Genomic DNA, 24,285 nt, shown 5'->3' with positions numbered 1-24,285 from the left:
CTCGTAGTTTCACTTGGAGAAATAAAAACAACACTATAGGTAGCCGACTTGATAGGTGGTACATTTCTGCTCAGTTAAAGGCTGACACCAATATTGCGTCATGCTCCTTTTCTGATCACGATTACGTGACTTTAAATATTTCTTTCACTCCGTCTGTATCTTTTGGACCGGGATTTTGGAAGTGTAATACCTCACTGCTTGCAAAATCAGAAGTCATCAACGAAATTAGGGAACGAGTATCAGAGTGGGTCACATTACAAGGAGCCTTTCCCAGTCTCAGTGAATGGTGGGACATGACAAAAACGAGAATTAAGTCGGTAATCCGTAAACACGCCCGTATTCAATCTGCAATGCGTAAAGCAGAAATGCAAACTTTACAACAACAACTTAATTTGGCAGTGTCTCTTCTCAACCAGGGCGATCAATCTATTGAGGTAATTGCTAATTATAACCGCCTCAAAAGTAAAATGAACGACTTATTGGCAGGTCGCAGTGAAGGGGCCAAGGTGCGATCACGGGCGAAATTACTAGACAACAACGAAAAGCCCACCAAATATTTTTTTGCTCGTGAAAGAAAGCGAGGTAAAAAAAAACGAATCACTAGCGTTATTGATAGCGAAGACAACGTTCATACTGAACCTGAAGCGATCTCGCGTACTTTTACTGATTTTTACTCGTCCCTGTATTCTAACACAGCAAATTTAGATTTTGAAGAACAGAATTCATTTCTTTCAAAATTATCGACTTCTCTTTCTAACGATCAACAATCTGCGCTTGACTCACCGTTGACCTTAGCAGAGCTGACTCGCGCTCTGGCCGATATGCAAAACGACAAGTCACCAGGTTCTGACGGTTTTCCCAAGGAATTTTACATCGCCTGTTGGGATTTCATAGGCCCCATTCTCCTGGACGTATATAATGACTGTTTCCAAAAATCATGTCTCAGCTGTTCTCAACGTTTTGGTCTTATCACTCTCCTTAACAAGTCAGATGACAGCAACGCTAATTCACGACCCGAAAATAAACGCCCCATCTCACTTCTGAACGCGGACTATAAAATCTTGACAAAATCACTTTGCAATAGATTGCGCCAAGTGCTACCCACCCTAACAAACACATATCAAACATGTGGAGTCAAGGGACGTAGCATTTTTGATAACTTAAGAATAATACGTGATTTTTGTTACTTTTCCAACTCACGCAACTTGCCAGGGGCCATCATATCGCTTGACCAAAAGAAAGCGTTTGACAGAGTAGACTGGGAATTTCTCCAGAGAGTATTGCAGAAAATGAACTTTGGTCCAAATTTGCGCCAGTGGATTAGTATTTTATATACTGACATTGAAAGTGCCATTCTCATTAATGGAACAATTACTAGCCCTTTTAAATTGAGCAGAGGAGTGCGGCAAGGCTGTCCACTGTCCCCCCTTCTGTACGTGTTATTCTCTGAACCATTTGCAGCGGCTGTGCGCCCTGACGAGGCTATAAAAGGCTTCAGTATCCCAGGTCAGCGCGAAAGTGCAAAACTGCTGCAATACGCGGATGATAATACCGTTCTTGTAACAAATGATATCTCTATCGCGCGTATTTTCACTCTTTGCTCTCAATTTTCCCGAACCACCGGAAGTGAACTTAATTTGAACAAATGTAAAGGCATGTGTGTGGGACGTGGCGAACACGTGTTAACTTACCTAACAACATCAGGTGGACACGCAATAACATCCAAGTTAATGGGATATGGGTTGGGGACGATGCACCGCAAACAAATTGGCGCGACCGTGTCACGCAATTTCGCAAGGTTATTGATTCATGGACCGGTAGAAAGCTCGCTCTCCTTGGCAAAACTCTGGCTCTGAATTCAGTGGCGCTACCAATTTTCTGGTACGTCGCTGCATTGTTTCCAATGCCAGTCGGTTATGCAAGTGTCATCAATAAGTGCGTGTTTTCTTTCCTCTGGGGCAAGGGAAAAACAGAGCTTGTGAAAAGAGACGTTCTGTGCCTTCCCTTGGACAGGGGTGGATTGGCTCTAGCCAACGTTGTAATAAAGGCACAGGCCATGCTAGCTAGTCCTTTTTCTCAATTGTTCAATAGTACCAAACCCTGTGTTGATCTCATGAGGAGTTATATTGTGTCTGACGTTAGATCACATTTCCCGAAACTGTGGTCTAATATGGTTCCCCACTATTCCGATATGCCACCTTGGCATTCCGTGTTCATCATTATTATTAAACGTTTAATCAGCTGTGGTATAGGCAAATCTATTACTTGGAGCCCCCTCACTGCAAAAGAAATATATTTTATTTTTTACCCCACTACGGTCTGGCCACGAGTGGTGTCTCATAATCCGGGTATTTTATGGACAGACGTTTGGCGCTCAACGCATGATAACATTCTAGATAATTCTCTGAAAGAAATGGCATGGAAATCGGCACACGGTGCACTGATAACACGTGACCGCCTGGCGCGATGGGTTCATATTCGCGAACCGCCGACTTGTCCACGGGAAGGATGCACATCAAGGGAAACAATTACGCATGCTCTGTATCACTGTAAACACGCTAGCTTTGTGTTGGCTTGGGTCGACGCCATTCTAGCGCGATTGAGCGGTACTCTATTAGGTTGTAATGAAAATGATATCATATTTGGACTTACCTCAAATACTATGAATATGCGTCAAACTTCCCTTCTTAACTTTGTACTTAACTCCGCCAAACTTGTTTTATGGCGTACCCGCTGTCAAGCCGTGTTCGATCACAATTACCTTTCTTGTGACGAGGTCCTTGAACACGTTAGAAAAGAAATCCGCGCCCGTCTTCATGCCGATATCTACAGACTCTCGATCCCCGAATTTGTCCATCATTGGTGTATAAAAAACATATTAGCCGTCCGTTCCCATGGCAAAATTAAAATTCTTGTATGATTTATTACAATTTGTTGTAAGTTGTTCAACAGTCTTGTTTAGTTTCACAGAATTCTTCTATTATTCTATAGAGGAAATTGATTGGAATTCTCTCTCTTTGACGGATTTGATGCTTGATTTGCATTGCGGTTGTTTTGACATTAAATTGTATCATTTATCCTTAGTTGCGATGTGGGTGATAGGCAGGGGTGATCGCACCATCTTTAACTTCGAACCGGCGTGGCCGGCCTGCCTTGGGGCGCCTCATTGCCTTTAATATAGATTGAAACATTTTTTGTTTAGTTGATTGATGTTACCCCCCAAACCAAAAAGGAGTATCTGTTCTTATCAGCTTAATATCTGATATGTTGCTCATTGAGCAACTCGATATTAAACTGATTTTTGAAAACAGGCCATGGAACAGGAGCTTGCTCCGTCCTGGCCACGGATTGACCCAGTATTGCAGTATTTCTGGGAATGGTCCACCTCATATACAATTTAATATCAGAATAAAACAAATCAACCCTTTGCGTCACCCGTTTTCTCCATTTTAATGCCCGATAGTGGGCGCTAATGGAACTTTTTAAAACCCTTATTCTTCGGCTGGACCGACGGTCCTAATTTGCATAATCGATTACGTCACCTGACGCTACATATAAATATATATTTTTGGCTTAACTTTAGCTTCGATTGCCACAAAAGTTGCCGAGATAGTATGCAGGCGACTAGTTACTTTGTAACAAATAATAGTAACAAACATGCCATTAGGCATGAAAACAATATACGAAATTTCCGGGTTGTTATTTCAACATTTACCATTTTCGTGTTCGTATATGAGCTGGACCATTTATTTGCATATCTGCAGATGCCTCTGTGCTATGGCCGTTACTGATTATCGCTTCTCGGCCTTTTGGCTAAGATCACGCGCGTCTGCAGGCTTTTTTTTCATACAAACTATTGTGAGTATTCTGTTGTTGTCTGGTTTTTATCTTTCACTACGTCTGTTTTGTCATTCTGTGACGTAGTGGTTTATTTATAGTTTGTGCATAAGCATTACGCACCATGGCGGGCGTTAGGCCCCATGGTGCGTAGAGACCGCACACTTCTCATGAAGTTCGAGAAGGATGTCACTGTGAAACAGGTTTTAGCCGAACTGAATTCGTTTGGCGTGGAACTAAAGGTCCACTTGGAAGCAGTACAGAAGCTATTTGGAAATCTGTTCGACGTAACTTTTAGGTCAAGTTCTTACAGGCGTAAATTTGAGGAGGGAATGCGAGTGTGTGCGACGGCTGAGTTTAAAACCCAGTCTTTTTCAAGCGTGACGGTTGTAACCGTTCTGCATGTCGAGCAGGAGTTGGACGACAATTTTGTCAGGCTAGCACTTGCTCCGTACGGCGAGGTGTTGGCTTCACGTAGGTGTGTGTACACAGATGCACCTTATCTGTACAATGGCGTTCGCCAGTATCGTATCAAAATTAAGTCTAATATACCATCAACGATACGTATATCCAATAGAAACTGTTGGATTTACTACCCTGGCCAGGTAAAAACATGCGCTAAATGTGGTGAGGAAGGCCATTATGGCAAAGATTGTAGAGTTGTCAAGTGTTTCAGGTACCTACAGAAAGGGTGTCACGCGAGAATCAGTCTTGAAATTAGATTGGTATACAGGTGCATGTTGTTAATGCAGAAACGGGTGTATGTTATATTTAATTTATTCAAAATTCCTTTGTTGTGTTTGCGTGGTGTGGTCCGAGGACACGTCACTCTGACTCAGGACGCCGCACTCGCAGGACGGGCTTTCAGTCGTCCGTGTGTAAACTGAGAGACGAGCCAACACGTTGATCACGGGGCACCTGAGACATGCAAGTCCAGGTATAAGCTGGGGCCAGGTTATTGTGGGAACATATATTCCTTTATTTCTGGCGGAAACCGTGTAGGGTGTCATAAATGAACCCGGTGTTGTTGGGAGACAGCGTTTACAGGAGGAAAACTTGTACAAACTCAGCAAGCTGTGCTCCGGGGGCTCGTCTGCACAGAGTATCATTGACCATTGTGAGTACAACATTCTTCTAACTTTTACATTATTTATATTGTAATTTATGTATTAACTATAACATTTAAAATGAAGCACGAGCTTTTTATACTTTACACAGGATAATGTACGTACATCTATGACAAAATTGTATGAAGTACTGAGAATAGTATGTAGCCATATTGTATCCTTCTCATCATTGTATACTTTATTGAATAGTGCCACTTATTGGACCTATGCTCTTGTATGGCGAAGCTTAGAACCGACCGTACTACCAAACTTGACCTTATTCGAACTAGACATCATCTACCGGAATCTGACGATATTGATGGACTGTAGTCTGTGATATCATGTACCGGAACCAGCCAAGTTCGACCGTCATCGTATCCTCAACCCGTGCTCAGCCACTGTCATTCTTGAAATCAACATAGTTGGGACATTTATACATTATTTAAAGTTTATTTTGTTTACGTACAAACTGATTTAAATATTAACAGTACTGTATGCTTTCTTTAAATTTATAATCTATGCATAATTAATATAACTATTATAATTATTCTCACTTGACGCTGTAAGCGATTATTGTAAGACATATTTCCGATGGTGACGAATGTAATAAAATATATACTACCATACGTCTTGTATATGAACTGTAATGTGGTAACGATAGCTAGACCAAACATTGCCAAATTGTTTCCGGCCCGTGCCAGTGACAAAGGGCACAAAGTAGACACGTGTACCAGCAAAATAAAATGTACTGTATGTGGTGAGGAGGGACACGGGGTCAGAAATTGTCCGGTTTCATTTGCAAACCGGGTCTCCTTGACAAAGGACTGGTCTCAGGTGGGGAAAGAATCTAAAGATGAGAGTGCAAACAATGAGTCTATTACAGATGCAGTTAACGCCTCTATTGTTCAAAGCGTACCGATTAGCATAACAAAAGGTGAGAACGAAATTACTGCTTTGTGTAATGACACGCATAAAGAGCTACCATTGTATAACAACGCACCTGATGACATAACAGTTGATCAGGGCAGTGTGAGTAATGAACTTGACAGCACCATAAAAATTACCGATGTGTCGGAGTCTAGTGATGAGGACAGCTCATTAGAAACTGTGGGTTCGTTGTCTGAACAGTGGGATAATGACCCCGACATGGAAGCGCTGTGTTGTAACTTAAAACGCCCTGCTCAGTCAGATTCTGAAGAGAGTGACCCAAACAATAAACTGTGCAGACAATAGGAGAGTTCAGAAAACTCCCTCGAAAAAATGTGCAAGTCTGCAAAGCAAAGGAACATGTTGAAAAACTTGATCTTGAGAATGTGAAGGTTTTATGTGCTGTTGTGTCCGACAGTAAGTGTAATCAAGTTTGTGATGGGTGGCCTGCAGTAGTGCAACATTGCGCGAATGACCACGACAATAAAAATGTACACATGAAATGCCCTGCTGAAAATATCACTGTAAAAAAAGTGGTCCAGGTTTGTCCAAACCACAAGAGTGGTTGGAGCATCTGTGTACCAAGCACCCGAAGTTTGTGTTGTCAAAGAATTTGATTTTTGCCAGCAATTATCTGTACAGCGAATGTACCCCCTCCAATTCACTTTAACATTCAATTTTTGTACAATAAACGTCAATGGTCTGAAAGACCATAACAAACGAGCAATAGTTTTTCAGTTATGCCGTGAGGCAAAGTATGATGTCGTCTGCCTGCAAGAAACACACATTAGTTGTGCGCGGGAAATATCTGAGTGGGGTAATGAGTGGGGCGGGCCCAATTTTTGGAGCCTGGGCACTAATAGCAGTAGAGGCACAGGAATCCTAATATCTCCTGAATCACCCCTAGAACACTCCGATGTGATAAATGATACTGATGGTCGTGTAGTGGCGTGCACATTAAAAACAAAACATGGTCGTTCCCTGCGCCTATGTAACATTTATGCCCCAAATGAGGCCGATGCTAGGGTCTGCTTTTTCTCAGACTTGCATATGTATCTAGGCTCTGCACGGGTCATTTTAACCTGTGGGGACTTTAATTGTGTTCACGCATCTCTAGACATTTTGGGCAGCCTAGACGCAAACACCACTAGGTTTGTCGGTGGTAATGTTTTGAAAGAACTATGTGTCGATTACGATCTTTTGGACATTTTGCGCAAAGCGAACCCTATGTCGCGTAACTTCACATGGCGTAATACATTAAATACTGTGGGTAATCGTCTTGACAGATGGTATGCGTCATCGTCACTGGTGGCGACGTCGTCAATTGTGCCATCATCCTTTTCTGACCATAGTTTTGTCACTATTAATTTTACCTTTGATGCCAGAATGTATCATGCTCCTGGCCTCCGGGAATTTAATGCGTCACTTTTTCCTGACGCTGATCTATTCAGTGAGCTCACCTCCTGTTTTTCTGGTTGGCTGTCTCTCCGGGAGGGGGTCAGTGATCTCACCGAATGGTGGGAAATGGTGAAAGAAAGAAGGCAAGGCATCATTAAAAAACATGCACGTGCGAAAGCAAAGCGTCGCAAAGCTGAGTTTGATTCATTACAATGCAATTTAAATGTATTAACATCTGCCCTCAACGACGGGGACAGGTCTCATGGTACCACCACAGCACACCAGGCAATCAAAGAACAGCTTAATTGCCTGCTTCTCAAACGTTGTGCGGGTGCAAGAATCCGGTCTAAAGTCAATGCTCTTGATCACTCTGAAAAAACAACTCGTTTCTTTTTTGCCTAAGAAAGAAAGCGTGGTTCAAAAAATAATATTACTGGGGTCGTTGACCGAAATGGGGATATCCAGACTGAACACAATAATATTATGAAAATCTATATTCCAGCGCAGAGTGCGACCTTGACAATATGGCGCAAGATGTTTTTTCTGTCAGAAATTGAATCATCACTGTCTGAAAATGAACAAACCATGCTTGACATGCCAATTTCTTTACAGGAGCTCACAGGTGCACTCCATGAAATGAAAAACGGTAAATCGCCGGGATCGGATGGTCTCACAAAAGAATTTTATGTTCAGTGCTGAGAATTTCTCGGCCCAGTCTTTGGTGAGGTATGTACAGATGTATTCAACAATAAGTCAATGTCTCCCACCCAGCGCGTGGGTGTTATCACACTGTTAAATAAGAACGTACCCGAAAATAACTCAAATAATCACTTGCGGCCTGAAAATAAACGTCCCATAACCTTGCTCAACGTGGATTATAAAATCATATCCAAAGTACTTTGTAATAGACTCAAACGGGTCTTGCCGAACCTGGTCAGCAAGTACCAAACGTGTAGGGTTAAGGGCCGGTCAATTACCGACAATTTACAAGTTATTCGTGATTTTTGCTTTCTGTACAATTCCCGTTCATCACCTGGCGCGATTATCTCTCTTGACCAACAGAAGGCATTTGATAGAGTTGACTGGGGTTTTCTACACAAAGTCTTATGCCAAATGAATTGTGGCCCGAACTTCCGGCGTTGGATTGAAATCATGTATACTAACATTTCCAGCTCCGTGTTCGTATATGAGCTGGACCACTTATTTGCATATCTGTATATGCCTCTGTGACATGGCTGTTACTGGTTATCGCTTCTTGGCCTTTTGCCAAGATAATCTTTGAGGTATGTGTGGGGGTTGAAATCGATATTCTGCACCACCGGAATGCGGCGGTGTATGGAAAGCCGTAGGGAACCCCCGATAAATATTTTTATTCAATTGAAAGGACACATAATGGCAAAAATAACGGCAGTCACCATTTGCCGAGAAAATTTCAACATCCGATAAAAATATAAAAAATAAAAGCCAAAGTTTCTTTTTCCGAGAAAGCTCCATCGCCGAGAATATTATTTTACTGATGTGATTGTGAGGAGATTTTATTTTTGTATGCCGAGATTTTACTATTCCGTATCGGCCGAGCCGAGTTTATTTTCAAACAAATTCCGAGCTGGTTTTCTTGACCGTATATAAACTTATTCATTCTGGCCAATTGCAGAGATTTTATTTTTCAGCAATGTCGAAAATATATGCTAGCTCGCTGTTGACGGCGCACGCGCAGTCACACTGATCATAAGCCGAGAAGTTTTTTTTTTAGTCGTGCCGGGAATTTTTATTTTGCGGAGATTTTTCCCCCTAACGCATGCGCAATACAGCTGCGCGGGAAACGCATGCGTCGTATTATAGCGCGCGAGATCTAGAGTAGCAGAGAAGTCCAGACCGTCTTTGATACTTGTCAACGAATTCAGTCATGAGTCGATATCACGGTATTCGTAATCCAGACGACTACTGGCTAAACAACGGTCATGTTTTTGTTGACGTTATGACCACTGCAATGGTTTATGACGATGATGTGTTGAGTTTAATACTGAAAACATTATAGCATATGCACTCAGCCTTGAGTCTCTGGCAGGCTATGCATGAAAGATTGATCTTGATATTTGAAGTATTTTTCTATTTATGTTAATGAGGTTCTCTCAATTCACTCTTGTCAGTTACATTTATATGCTGTACAATCATGTAAAATAGGTAAATAGACCTGATTTGTTTTGAGTATTACCAGTGTTTGATGTACTTAACTTTAATACCATGTATATAATTTACTGTTATATAAAATATACACAATATTTGCTCTTTTAGAAGTGTATCTCATGTGCATGTACAGCAACATTTGCTTGTATCATTTGGTGATATTTGTCATAATGTCCAACAAAGACAAGACATAATTTAAGGCCATATATTTCTGTTAAAAGACAGGAACTATCTCCAGAATTGACAGATGTAGTACATATTGAGGCCTGTCTATGTATTTGTATGGGTATGTGCATGTATGTATGTCAGTGCCATAATGTATCACTGATATCTGCTGGTCCAGTTAGAATTCAAGTTAAGAATATTACTCGATTTTCAGTGAACTTGGTTTGTATTCAGTGACATCTTTCTCTAAATTCAATAAACTTAATTTGTCTTCAAATATTTTGAATATTTGATACTATCTTCTGGTGGACCAAATTAAACATTTAATTTTCATTGTGTATGTGTTTTTTGCGATAGGGTCGTCAGTAATAGATACATCCCCACTTACTAGTTGGTAAGTATGAATGCCTTTATTTAATCTCATTTAGTAGTATTCAATATAAGAGAGCACAGTGTTGTACTGGTATAAGTGGCACCAATTATTTCTAGTAAGTTTGGCAGTCTACATGGAAGCTAATCTAACTTGAATATTTACTATCATAAGACATGGTAAGAGCACAGTACTGTACTGGTATAAGTGGCACCAATTGGTTCTGGTAAGTTTGGGAGTCTACATGGAAACTGATCCAACTTGAATATTTACTATCATAAGACATGGTAAGAGCACAGTACTGTACTGGTCTAAGTGGCACCAATTGTTTCTGGTATGTTTGGCAGTCTACATGGAAACTGATCTAACTTGAATATTTACTATTATAAGACATGGTAAGAGCACAGTGCTATACTGGTCTAAGTGACACCAATTGTTTCTGGTAAGTTTGGCAGTCTACATGGAAGCTGATCTAACTAGAATGTTTACTATTATAAGACATGGTAAGAGCACAGTACTGTACTGGTATAAGTGACACCAATTGTTTCTGGTCAGTTTGGCAGTCTTCATGGAAGCTGATCTAACTTGAATATTTACTAGTATAAGACATGGTAAGAGCACAGTACTGTACTGGTCTAAGTGACACCAATTATTTCTGGTAAGTTTGGCAGTCTACATGGAAGCTGATCAGTTCTCTATTTCCCAAAGGGTCCTAGGCTTATCTTCCCAATTGTTACTCACTACTCTTGATACCTGATAGGTCGAGTAACATTCCATTCTAACTGAAGCATTCAGTAACAACTGGCTGGCAGTCCACAAGGCCACTCAGTAACAACTGGGATAAGTACAAGTAGTACGAAGTAACATGTGCAATATGCCACAGTAACACACACTAACAACTGCAGGGTTTGTAGGCACACTTATAATTGTTGGTGTGTCTTGCAAGTGCATTATTGTACAATTATATCCATACACACAAACAGTATTTGATAACTGATGTCATGTAATTGGTATTGTATAAAAATTGGCTGAGTCAATGCAACATTTTATGACAATTGGCAAGGAGTATTGTATAGTAAATCCTATTTGGCCTATATTTAAAAAAAATCTAACCTAAACTACTGTATACAATTCTAAATAATTATATAATGTCTTTTCTTTCTTATTCCAGCAAATAAGAAAACAAAACATGCATGGTCAGTTAGAGTTCTCTGGCAGTACGGCTTACACAAACACCGTAACTAAACTATACTACAGAACGCAATGTCTTCCTCTTTATTTTCTGGCTTGTCTTCCCGTTCCCGTTCCTCTTCCTTTTCCTTTTTCCCTTCCTCTTGGTTGGCTGGTGTGCCATAATTGTCTGGCTTCATTCTGGTCCCCAGCATCATACTGTGTTTCTTTACACAATGTTGCCTTTCCAGTTGCTATGTGATGATAGGGCAGAAAACAGTCCCTGCACAGGCTAATGCTACATTCACGACACTTGCAGCTACTTTTGCGATACCCTCCGGATCTTGTTTTTCTCTTGAGTTTTATACAGAGCCTACAACATTGGCCATGCTCTTTGCCATAAATGAGTGTGTGTCCCTTGTAGCTGTCTATTGTAGGCTGGGAAGTCACAAGCACTTTCTTTCGTGATGAAAAACCAACAACTAGGGAAACACAGATCTGAACTTGGAATGACTTGTGTGTCAATTTGGAGTTGGTTATCTCTTTAAATATGATCCAGCTGTTTGTCAAGACTGTATCCAACAAGTAGAAAAATATGTATTTCCACCACTTGTGGGTTTGCCGTTGTGAGGTGTAGTAGGACCTCAACTGATTCGCCCTGTCAACGCCACCCATATATTCATTATAGTTATATATTACATTAGGTGCTGGAAGTGTGTGTGTATTTCTCTTCTTGGTGGTTTTGTCTTTTACATGTCTCACCACTCTCTCTCCATTTATCCTGAACCCCTCTTTGCAAGTTGTGAGCACTGTGAACAGTTTGGAATCTTTCCAAACAATTACTACCATCTCTCCCTTCTGCCTTGAGGCAAACTGCCCCCTTTCCAGAGCTTTTATTTTCTTACTAGAAGGTTTTTTTTTCATTAGCACTTAGATTGGTTGGCATTTGGACGTACACTACCAGTAAGAAACATGTGATGTTGGTTCAGCAGGGTCACTGCCAATTCAGGACTGGTGTAATAATTGTTCGTGTATAGAATATGGTTGAATCCACTGATATGACTGACCATATCCACAACTAACTCCAGGGTCTTACTGTCACCTCTTCTATTCGGTATAGCTCCTCTTGTCATAAATCTGATGCAGTTTACATAATTTGACACTGCATCAGCAAGAACGTAAACTTTAAACCCCTTAGACCTAGGTTTAGAAATTATGAAGACGCTTGGGATACCTCCTTTACTGCCCTTATAACCAATAATGGCCTCATCTATAACAACCTGTTGGTGCAGGTGATACGACTTTACAGATTGTTAATTTTGTCCAGTAATGGAGCGACTTTGTACATAGGGTTGCGATCTTTTTCAATTCTGCGTTCTATCGGATCACTGATATTTGCAGGATCATTTTCAGGATTGCTACAATGAAAATATTGCATGATTTTGTGGTAACGATTTCTGCTCATGGTGCCAGCAATAAATTCATTTCTCACAGCAGTCTGGTTGGATCAGTAATCTCCAATTTTTATTTTGGGGTCTGATCCCATTAGAATAAGGATACCCAGGAATGCCTTTCATTTCAACATCATTTACTTCACGCCAGTATTTATCTGTTTTCCGTTTTTTGGCCTGACTCCATCTGGCATATTTATTTGTCTCACGCCGTAGTTTTTTTATCAAGGAGTGAGTAAATATTGTGTAAAATGCCTCCAGGGGACTGACATTTTCATCCAGGCTAACATTGGGTCCTGGTGGGTTTCCAGTAAATTCCTGTGACCGTCTGTGTCTCCTTAGATGTGATGACCACCCTTCATCATTCTCACTATCAGAACTGTCACCGGAGTATTCAGTTGGCTCTTCATATTTGTCTGTTTTTTTCCATGTTTCCTCTATTCTTTTTACATTTATACTAGGTCTCAGTCTCTTTCTTGATCTAGCACTAAGTCCTTCAAATGGATCTTCATCTGATTCCAATTCCTCTCCAGATGAGGAGGGAAAACAGTGGTCACTTTCTTCTGATTCCTCCACTGACTGTTCATCATCTAAACTGTCAGTTTCTTCCCTATCAGCCATACCTCTGACAGGTATCTGTTCCTCAACAATATCCTCACCCTCACTGTCACCTGTTCCTACTGTCATGTAACCCTCATTTTGCCCCTCTTCCACATGTGGCATTTGTTCATTTTCCCCAGCCTCATTGTCAGTCACTGCTACATCTTTTATTGGTTCATTTCCATCAACCTCATCACTACTATCTACATCCATGTCCTCTAATTTATCATTGGCCATCTCTACCGCTATATTTGCCATATCACTTTCCTTCATCAAATCAGGAAGGTTTAGATTTTCATCTTTGTCAGTGATTGGCCTTTCAACCTTAATTGGGGAGTCCTCCGCCTACTTTTCACTATTTAACCTCTGGCAGTGTTTAGAAGTACTTGCCTTTCTTAGGTGCTCATCCTCACTGTCTTCATATGTGGCAGAACTACTGAAAGGTGTTGCTCTTCCACTGTCGGTGAATCTTAGTTGAGTTCTCCTAGTTCTAAAGCCAACATTCATGAGACTGGCTTCCTCATTGCTAAGTTGCAAAGCAGCCACCTCTCTCAGGGACATCACCAATCTCTCATGCACTGTAAATACAAAAAAGGCAAAAAAGTGGTAAGTATGATTCCTCCAGATTCCTTCCTGTAGTCAGGATTTGCTATACTATACTGCATGCCAATTGTTTTTAAAAATGCATTGAAGTCATTGCCAGTTGTAAGCCATGGGCATAAAACATACTGCCAGTTACCACATATATTTCTACTGATATGTGCAGTAGCTCCATACTGCTTGTTGCTCTATCCCAACTGCTTTTCATTGCTCCTTAAGTCAGTGCCAGATGTATATCATAGGCATAACACATACTGCCAGTTACTAACAAATGCTTGGTTGACTTGGCTAATTGCCTTCTAATGCACATTCGTTGGTTTTAAAACTCTACTCAGATGTCTTTGCAGCAAAGTTAGGGGTATGGGTTGAAGTAGAAGATAAAGATAGTACACCTATTCATAATATAAAATGTATGAACTTTGATTCTCAACTGATAAAAAAAGTCATTGTCGACATGTATTATGACAATATCGATTTAAATGGTGACAATGTTCGAAACTATGTGGAGATATGCAGTTTTTATGTCATTGGAAGTTTACAAAGGAAAACGTGAGTTATTTATAAACTCTACATTACTTATAATGGAGTCATTTGATTTTTTGCAGTACAGTGAAACTTAACAGCTTCATACTGTGTATGGCAATTGCCTACATGTAATTGATGAGAATGTTGTAGTCTTGTTAAGTAATGCAAGATCTCTAGAAGATTTTGTCCAGTTAACACAGGAAAATGTAATAAAAATAATTGAACGTGTTACTTTAGCCGTGAATGAAGATCTAGTGCTGAATGCACTTTTTAAGTGGGTCGACAACAGAGAGCGAGCTGTTGATATTCAAGACAGGGACATTACCTTCTGTTTCGAGAATTTCGTTCCTTGCATTAGGTTTTTGTCTTTGAGCAGATAAGCTGTAAACAATGTAATTGAGAAAAATCTTTTGTGTTTTGAAGAAGCTCATGAGTTATTACAGGCTATGGTTAGTCATCCAGAAATAGACAATACATTTGCATCAGATATTTTCAATACAGTTGCCAGAAATGTTGTTCTGTGGTAAGTCGTTTCTGTGTGGAGGACAATTCAACAAATTGAAAGGAATCAGAATTTGAGGGTGATCGGATTTCATTTGAAACTGACACTACAACAAATCTCGGTAATCCAAATGAAGGTATCACTGTGGTTGCAACTATCTTGGATCATCAAAAAAATTAGTCAGAAAAACAGTCATTAATGCAGGACATAAAAGTACTTTTCCTGTGGTATTCACTAAATTACTTCGAATTCCAGCAAATGTTCCATTTTACAGTTGTATGTCAAGTTAGAGAAAATAAACTAACATCCTATGATTCACATGGTATAACAGGGAGAACAGTCACCACTTTAAGCGGTAATTATCTCCGTGTGACCTTCAAGAACTTTTATAGAGAAAATATGGGTAATGACATCCATGGCCAAGTGGGTTCACTTATATTTTTTAGCACTTAAGTTTCAAAACATCACTGCTTGCATGTGTGAAAGCAGCTTTTCTCCTTTCTCAAATTAGACACTTGTTTTTCAAATTGTCTAGTGAGTAAACTTGGGTTTAGACACTAAACTTTATATTAGACTTCAAAGTGAGTACACAGAATACCAGTCTGTAATTGATACTACTGATATCTGTTTATGTAGTTATGAAGAAGCCATTAGCAGAACCCCCCCCCCCCCACACACACACACACTGTACTATGGACTTGGTATTTGGTGGTAGTTTTCCCGCCTTTAGTTTAGTGCAGGACAGACCAGACCAGACAACAGGCAGCAGCTATACTGAAGAGCTCTGGCCATGTAGGGAGAAATAGAACCCGTACCTCCAATATTCACTGGAGTGGACATTACTGTCTGGGATCACCTACAAGAGGAAACTGCTCATCTGCTCTGTTGGATGCTGTATGCTAAAGTCCTGTACTGAGGATCTCGCCGCGACATTTATTGTGTGTTACTGCCACAAATATTGTCATCGTGTACATGATCACCATAGGATGTTGATGTGAAAGACAGAGACTGCACGCGACCACTCCCCAAACCCCTATTTGGTGTCACTGCTTGGTCATACACTTATATATATATTCAGATAAGTTCTTATTTATGTTTTATCTTTATTATTTCTTTAGTTTTATGATTCCATTAAATATTAGTCTAAAGTTTATTTTTGTGTGCTCGTAGGTCATTTGGTAAACAGTCCATTTCTCATTAATGGTTCCACCCAGCTTCCCGAAACCGGCTTTATTTCGAAATGTTTAGCGGAATAGGACCCTGGCCGTTACACATGGTAAGTGTTTAATTCAATTGAACAATTTAATTTATTATTACCGGATTATTATCACAGTTAGTGAAATTTTAGTTTCCACATCACAAGCTTGTGACACATTTTTGTTACATTTGGTCCTGTATATACACTGGGGCGGGGGGCAATTTTAGAGAGTTCTATGGATACAAAAATACTGTACAGTATATACTGGGTGGTAATGTACATAGTCTTACCATTAGTTAAGTTCAGTAATCTGTTTGTTTTTCAGTTAAATCGAAAACTGGTATATGCCTTTTACCTCAACTCCAATATGACTGTAACATTAGTTAAGTGCAAATAACAACTTGAAAGTACATGTTCATCTCTAGTGAATTATGTTATTTAAAGTTGCTGTTCTTGTGCATCGCTTTGCCATGGTTTTTGTCTTTTCTTCATTAACTCTACTATTATTACTAAAGTACCACAAAATAGTTGCACTGAAATAAGTAGGTCATCTTTGTCTGACTTATGTTTTGGGTTTCCATCCGTCTTTGTTTTCATCTTTAAATTAGAAACTTGTACATAAAAAAAAATATGCTGTTGCACATACCTCTGCATATTAATTTAGTCATGGTGCTCTGTCCATATATTACCGTATGTATCCAAATCAATGTGGATGATGTTTATTAACACAGGCATGTATTTAGTATCAGAATTGTATAATAAACTTACTTTTGGCTATTCACTAAATTAAACTATTAAATTACTACATGTACTTCATCTCCAATTATTTTACAGAACAACAAGCTTGGTTAAAAAAATATTTTTCATATGGATATTGTCAAGTATTAATTTATTATCTAATGGTAAAGAATCATGGAGTTAATTTCAGGTAGTTTGCTCTTATATGACCTTTATATAATTACAATTACTGTATTTCCGCTATTAAAGACACATGTGAGCCAACAATGTTTATTTTCATTGCAATTAAATATATCCTTCTCACTAGGTGTTATTTGCACACTCTTTAATGCAAGTGAACTGGCACAACAGCTAGTTGTGTCAGAATTACATTTACATAACATACATGCGAAGGTTCATTTAGTAATATTACTATTTTCCCACTTTTCATTAAAATTGATAATCTTAAATGATTATATGTCATATGTTCTTATTGTATGCTTCTGGATATAGGTATATATATGTGTCCTTGTTTCTTTCTTCTTGTGTTCAACAGATTTTCATATTTCCGAAGGTACATTCTTGGTAATCTTGGGCTGCATAGAAGGGGCCACAAGGCATTATCACCTTTTAATGATATATTTGCAGCTATAATGGTACTATCTAGTTACAATGATGGGTTCTTGCTGTAATAAGTCCACAATCTTCAAAGCCACTGTATTATTTGTGGATGCTCAATCTCAGTCACTTAGTCTATATACTGCAGACTCTTTTGCTAACCTGAGAGCTAGGTGTCAGTATAGTTTTGAATGGACCATAATTCACTTACATAAGGAGTTTAACTAATATCTTTTTAAATTTATACCATTTCAGACTGAAATGAATACTGGAGCTGGTAGCATTCTTTCTGCAAATGAAATATTGGCAATATTAAGAATAAAGCATGGTTTAAAAGTAACAAGGTAATGTCTATTTTATATACTTGAGAATCGATGGTGCATAAAATAAATGTTGAATTAGGTACTTGGGATTGAATTTATACATCTTGCATTATACGTCAACGAACATAACAATTCACATTGCACGTGTGAAAACTTCCGTAAACTTTGCTTTTATGTTTTATTGGCGTGACATGGCAAACATTAGTACAAAAGTGAAAACAAAACTTGTATTGGTGATAAACTAGTTTTAGTGAAAATATATGTACAATAGTTGGTAAATACAGTATAAAAATACAACTGTTTGACCATTATGTCAGCCATTTTGACTATCATTGGAAAAATAGTGGTTCAAAAACATTAATTTTCAGTCATCGCCATAACGAGACAAAACTACTATGAACATTCTGTACACATTATGCACAACCAAAACCACACTCCTTTCGACTAGCATACTTCCCCCATCATAAGCTCCTTCTTGGTATATAAACCTATCCCTTATTTTTTACATTAACAAGTTGGGGGTCTTTCACCAAAAACAATCCATGATGAAAATAATGGCGAAAATCTTGTCTTTGACTGATTCCCAAGAGACCCTAATCATTTTCAAACAGTAAATTCAGATGGTATGTAAATATTTTGATAAAATGTGACATAATTATGTGCATAATTGTTTGTGAACATTTTTGTGAAAGTGCTATGGAAATCAATGGTAACGCAACCCATTCCACAATTTAATATTCCCCGAATCCAACATGGTGAATACAAATAATAGTCTGAGAGGCTAACATGATCACAATGTCAACTCAATGAAATAAATATAAAAAAAATGCAAAACTACGACATCTGCTAGAAATCAATAGCATAATGTTCACACCTTTTAACAATAGCGTTTCCAACTATTCGTGGAGGCAGTGTTACCTGACTGATATGTAATTTTATCCAATTTATTGCTGGGAAAGGATTGACCAGCTTTGTTGTTAGTCCAAGAAAATTGTTCAGCTTGGAATGTGTCTGAATCCCTCATTGGTATGCAAGAATGTAGGAATGTACCAAGAAAATTGTTTTTCTGGAGTAAATTGTAGTGTATTGTATTTATGAAAGGTCAAAAAGTGCATGGAGATTTTATGAAAATGTGTGGATGTTAACAGAATGATGTCATGTGGTCACAATTACGTAATAAATGATGGACTATTTTGGGCGTAGCTATAAAATGTGTCACCGAAGTACTCACACGTGTGCATGATTTCAATAGTTTGTGCTGTGAAGAAACTCCATTAGAAAATAAGTATTGTGTAATTTGTAGTGAGAATGTATTTAAATAGATTTATATTTACCATGACGATGTTAATCAAGTCAAGAAGACAAATGCGAAAACTTTTACTTTCAGGTGAGTGTAAATAATGTAATCTACGTTACTAGCACGGTCATCTGGCATCTTTGTTGCTGGGTGTACTACCATATACACAGATGGCAGTTGACTGTGGTTACTAGTTGTAGTAAAATGTTTGATAAAGGTAAGGCGTTCAGTTTCAACCCACGCCGATCGTTTCACACCTAGTGTCCTAGCTTCAAATAGAAACTCTGAAATAACGATTTCGTTGGAACTCGTACTATTAAACACGATTTCAACGACTTTTTTCATCACTTGTTTTCTGGAATTAGAGCCACGCTCTGTTATAGTTTCACCGAGTTCTCGACCAGACAAACTGGAAACTCCAGCAAATGAATGTCACCAACTGTCGCACAGGCCGAGTTTGATCTCTGGTACTGGCCAGTAGAAATTGGCATGCGTAATCGTTATTTTGATAATGTACGAGTTAATTCATAACTGAAGACTCTTTCATCTAATTACCTTTACGGTCTTGCCCAATCAAAGTACACCTTTCAAATTTTAAATACCCAAAACTTCAATTATTACGCCTTTTTAAATATGGAAGGAACATAAATGCAAAGACGGAATTTTGAAAGCCTTTTCCTGTGGCTAAAATTTGAAATGTTTTGCAAATAATTTTCCATAATATAACTTATTTTGAATAATTTGCATGTTCTCAGGCTTGTTCCCCTATTTTCATTGGTTTCACTAAAATTTAGTTCTTTTCTCCATCTTTGAATATAAGTCTCAGATAGTTTTTTAGTATTTGATCCCAATTTTACATATTGTGATAATTTTCTATTTTAATTAGATCGTGTCCCAGTGTAGCATATTCCTTACTCAGTTTGAATTTTTTTTTATCATTTCATCCAGGGCTAATTTTAAAATGTGATTATCTGATGTGATTATGCCAGTATTTAATTTGAGCCAAATTAATTTTTAATTTTATTGGTAACCTACCAATTTCTGCTTTTAAACCACTAATTGGCGTCATTTTACTCTCTTCTAGGATAAACCTGTAAAAATGACTGCAAACTAGCTCCAAACTGTTGCTGTCAGTTGTAATTTCATTGGCCCTGATTTCTGCATTATACATGTTTCCGCTACGGTTACACAACGGTTACATGGCGGTTATGCAGTGTAACCGTCACATAACCGTCGGACTATGGGGGTGGCATATCCGTCGCGTAACCGTCAGCCGGAAATGCTACATTTGTCGTTCATTCAGATTAACGTAAATCAACAGTAATTTCTGAAAAACTGCAGATTTCCGTTCAACGTTTATAACGTATACTTTTAAATAACCGCTGATTAAGTTGGACGGAAGAAACGTAAATGCAAAAATATACGCCAATTTACGTTGAAACTGAAACAACATATACAGCTGGGTAACCGATCATTACGTGAACGGTTTCCGGCGTATTCTTGTGTTCTTCCACGTCATGTACGCAGAGTACGCCCATTGTAAATTACATTTATTTTGACGTTTCCGGGAACTGCCTTATAATATTTATCCTTACATGGTGTGTATAACCGTTTACAATTTAAATGTGCATTAGCTAATATAATAAAATTATTCCATATTCGTATATAGCGCCCTCGTACAGCTTGTTTTTAAATTGCTCGTTAAGTGCAATTACTCCCGCGTCATGATCCCGCCATCAACGACAAACACAGTCGTGGCTTGAAGATTGATGTACCTCCAGACGTGCTGAGCTCCAATACATCACACTTCTTGTACGTCTTTATTAGTTCAATTTGATGACATTTCAAAAATAAAAAAAAAGTCCAGTTGGGCTATGATAGAACGAAGTTCTGTCATTTTATGTTTTGTAAAAAAAAAAAAAAAAACGTGTAAGGGGCTGCACTTGAACTCAGCCAAGACAGCTCACACTTGTTTGTTAATACATTGTTTATAATCACGTGTGTTACTTCTACAACAAAAGAGGTGTTACCACTGTGGCATCAAGTGATATTTGTTTTGTCTGATGTGACTGAACTTATAAACATACTGGTGATTAAGCTATGATTAAAACACACAATGAATGTTTCTTAAAACCATTACTTTCAAAAGTTAGAAAAAGAGTGTCAGTGCATGGAGGCAATAAGAATGGAGATAGGACCGAAAGTTAATCCCGTGAACGTCTTTTGTTCTCATATCGTCTACGCTCTGCCATTGAACACGGCGGGCGATGTCCATGGTTCGACACGCCCACTGACCCTTTCATGCAGCTGTCACTCTAAAACGTTGCGCAGTCGATGCTAAAGGTCAGTACGCCTGCGCAGTTGATTGTTTTCGATACAGGACATCAAGCTCTAAAAGTTGATACCGTAAACTTTAAAATCAAACGATTCTTTGGTAAGTTATGAAAGTTTTTCCATTTTGACGACCCAAAACCTTCACAATTGTAACACGTTCTTGCTACTTGAAGATGAAATCCACTAGTGAATATTTTTAACTGTAAATAAGGCTCTGAACGTGTTCTTTCCGATAGTGTATTTTTTATACACGTTGAAACATGGCCAAATTTTCATTATCGCTCTGTTTCCGCCAGATGTTATTGTTTTTTATATCTGTTTATCGCCATTAAGAAGCGTGTAAAGTGTCAGCTTACGCTGGAAACCTACACTTTTTATGAATTCAATTTAGCGAGGAGCCCCTTGTTTCCTAGTAATTCTTTTTAGCTCAATTTAAAGCCGGGACACTGGTCTTTCTGAAAATGTAAATTTCAATCTGGTTTGGCGATAGCCAAAGTTGTTGTTGCCATTTCTTTTTTGCATGTTTCACTCACTTTAACGTGCAGGCGTCATTTATTTGCCAACACAACTAGTCCCGTGTCGGAATATTCTTAATTCTTTTTCCTTTAATATTCATTTTTCACCATTACATGTATCATCATGTCAATGGAGGTAGAAACAAATATTTTTACTTTTATGCCATGTTCAACCTCAGTCAATGGTTTAAATAAACAAATCTAAGTTGGAATAATTTTTAAAGAGATACATATGTGCATGTATGTTGTTACTGATAGCATTGATGAGCCTGTGAACCACTGTTTTGTATTTATACATGTAATCAATTAATTTTTATGATTTTTTTTCTGTACATGTTATACATGTACTATGGATATCCATGTAGAGAACCTGGCTGCTGTATGCAGACTTTGTGCTGCACCGAAAACTATTGTAAATGGCCGACAACCAATACCCAAAACTAAATTTATTTATGCAATTTCTAATGAACTAAATATCAATGTAGAAAGTGAAGATGCGTCAGTCTATCCATCATATGTTTGTCAGACATGTTCAAAGATATTAGTCCGCTGGAAGGATAAGAGTCTGCGTCGTTTCAAGTGTAATGTACTAAATATCAGTCCACCAGTGTTTCATAAACACTCTAATAATTGTACTGTATGTGGTATAGAAAAAAGTGGCTGCCATAAAGATTATTTGAATGCCATACTTAGTTCTGCTGTTACTATTGCCAAAGAACATAGTCATTCGTGTGATTTTACATGATGGTAGATATGTATCACAGCGCTTGGAAATCAGTCATAAGGGAGCATGGACACTCGAAATTCATGGTCGGTTGGTGACAAACAGTCAAGTGATGAGTGATATTCCGACAAAGCTTGATCATCAGTCTTTATCTGAATTGTTCAATGTCCTATCCATTAATACCATTTGTATTGGTATTCGAGGTTTTGAAGGTCTTTGTCGTTCCAAATCCCATTCACCCCTTCAACCAGCTTTATTTTTCAACAAGAAAGAAGAAATTGTGGCATATGAGGAAAATAACTTGGACACAAAATCAGTTCGACATGTTAAATGTGAATTGGTAGTGAAGAGTGGAGTCGTGCGTTGTGATGTCTGTTCAATGTATGCCTCAGATTTATCCTCAATTGCCAATAGAATGAAATTACAAAGCGCAGAAGAATCTTCATCCACCCGCAATGACCAGTTATCACAGAAGCAGCTTGAAAAGAAAGCACAACATCTCCTAAAGGAAAAGAAGTAAATTAAAAGAAAGTTGACAAGTTTTGAAGACCAGCTTCGTAATTTAATAGGTGAAAAGAGTGAAGCTCTTGATGATGATGCATCATCATCTTTTATTTCTATAATGAAAGAAAAATAAATAGGAACAATTTATGATGAGAACAGCCCCCAGTATATCTTTTGGAGCCAGCAAAAAGAGGCTGCTAGTAAACCAAAGACGCACCGGAGATGGCACCCTGCTACAATAAAGTGGTACATTGCACTACATGCCAAATCACCGTCTGCATATAAGGTCATAAGAGGATCAAAGTATTTGATTCTCCCCCATGAATGCACACTGAGAGACTACACACAATTCACCTCAGATAGCCATGGGTTCAATGCCGAAATGATTCATTGGATAAAAAAATGATATAAAGTTTGATAAAATGCCAGACTTTAAGAAAAATGTAAGCATCGTATTCGATGAAATGAAAATTAAATTCGGTTTAGTCTACTCACAGTCATCTGGAAAGCTTATTTGTTTCACAGATGTTGGTAACGTTAATAAAGAAATGACAGAATGTATCGAGAATATGAAGAAAACAAATGGATGCCCTGCTGAGGAACACTCCTTCGCCACTCGTGTACTAGCTTTAATGGTGAGGGGAATATTCTCTTCTTTGAAGGAGGTTTTCGCTTTGTTCCCATGCAGTGGATTTAACAGTTATGAATTGTATTGGGTTGTGTGGCAAGATATATGGATCCTTGAATATGCTGATTTCAAGGTTAGAGCACTGGTGGCTGATGGAGCTACACCTAATAGGAAATTCTTCAAGATACAGAAGAGTGATGATAATGATGATGAGGTTACCTATTACACTTGTAATCCAATGGAAAAAAAGTCGCAGATTGTATTTTGTATGTGATGCATCACATTTGCTGAAAACTACCAGAAACAATTTTGAAAACTCAGGCTGGCATAACAAGACCAGAAATTTACATGTAAGTTGATTAACTTTTTATTATAAAGTCTAAATAAACTATTCTGCATTATTATAAACATCTTCTCTATCACATTTTGTTGAGGTTACATGTATTTTTGTATGCATGTTGATCAGCATACATGCATATACCAGTCTGGATATACAATGAAAGGATTAATAATTAATCATGTGAAAGTAACCATCTTTGCAACAAGGGAAATTGTTTGTGTAGGGGCAGACTGAGTAGTACATTTCTTA

The 24,285-nt window shown here is 38.5% G+C and overlaps 1 protein-coding gene and 1 pseudogene across 1 annotated transcript; both read left to right on the top strand.

The window, feature by feature from the left end:
- Positions 1 to 3,187: 3,187 nt before the first annotated feature.
- On the top strand, positions 3,188 to 3,390 carry LOC144349766 (U2 spliceosomal RNA; annotated as a pseudogene).
- Positions 3,391 to 21,376: 17,986 nt separating this feature from the next.
- Positions 21,377 to 24,046, top strand: LOC146746674 (uncharacterized). The gene is made up of 2 exons (XM_085498533.1): positions 21,377 to 21,425; positions 23,594 to 24,046. The coding sequence occupies exon 2, from the start codon at positions 23,617 to 23,619 to the stop codon at positions 23,968 to 23,970; it is 354 nt and encodes a 117-aa protein (XP_085354659.1). The 5' UTR covers positions 21,377 to 21,425; positions 23,594 to 23,616; the 3' UTR covers positions 23,971 to 24,046.
- Positions 24,047 to 24,285: the final 239 nt, after the last annotated feature.

This window comes from Saccoglossus kowalevskii, chromosome 4 (assembly GCF_978046115.1).
Source record: "Saccoglossus kowalevskii chromosome 4, keSacKowa6.1, whole genome shotgun sequence".
NCBI lineage: Eukaryota > Metazoa > Hemichordata > Enteropneusta > Harrimaniidae > Saccoglossus > Saccoglossus kowalevskii.
The sequence above is the reverse complement of the archived record's forward strand: the minus strand, read 5'-3'. Positions and strand labels throughout refer to the sequence as shown.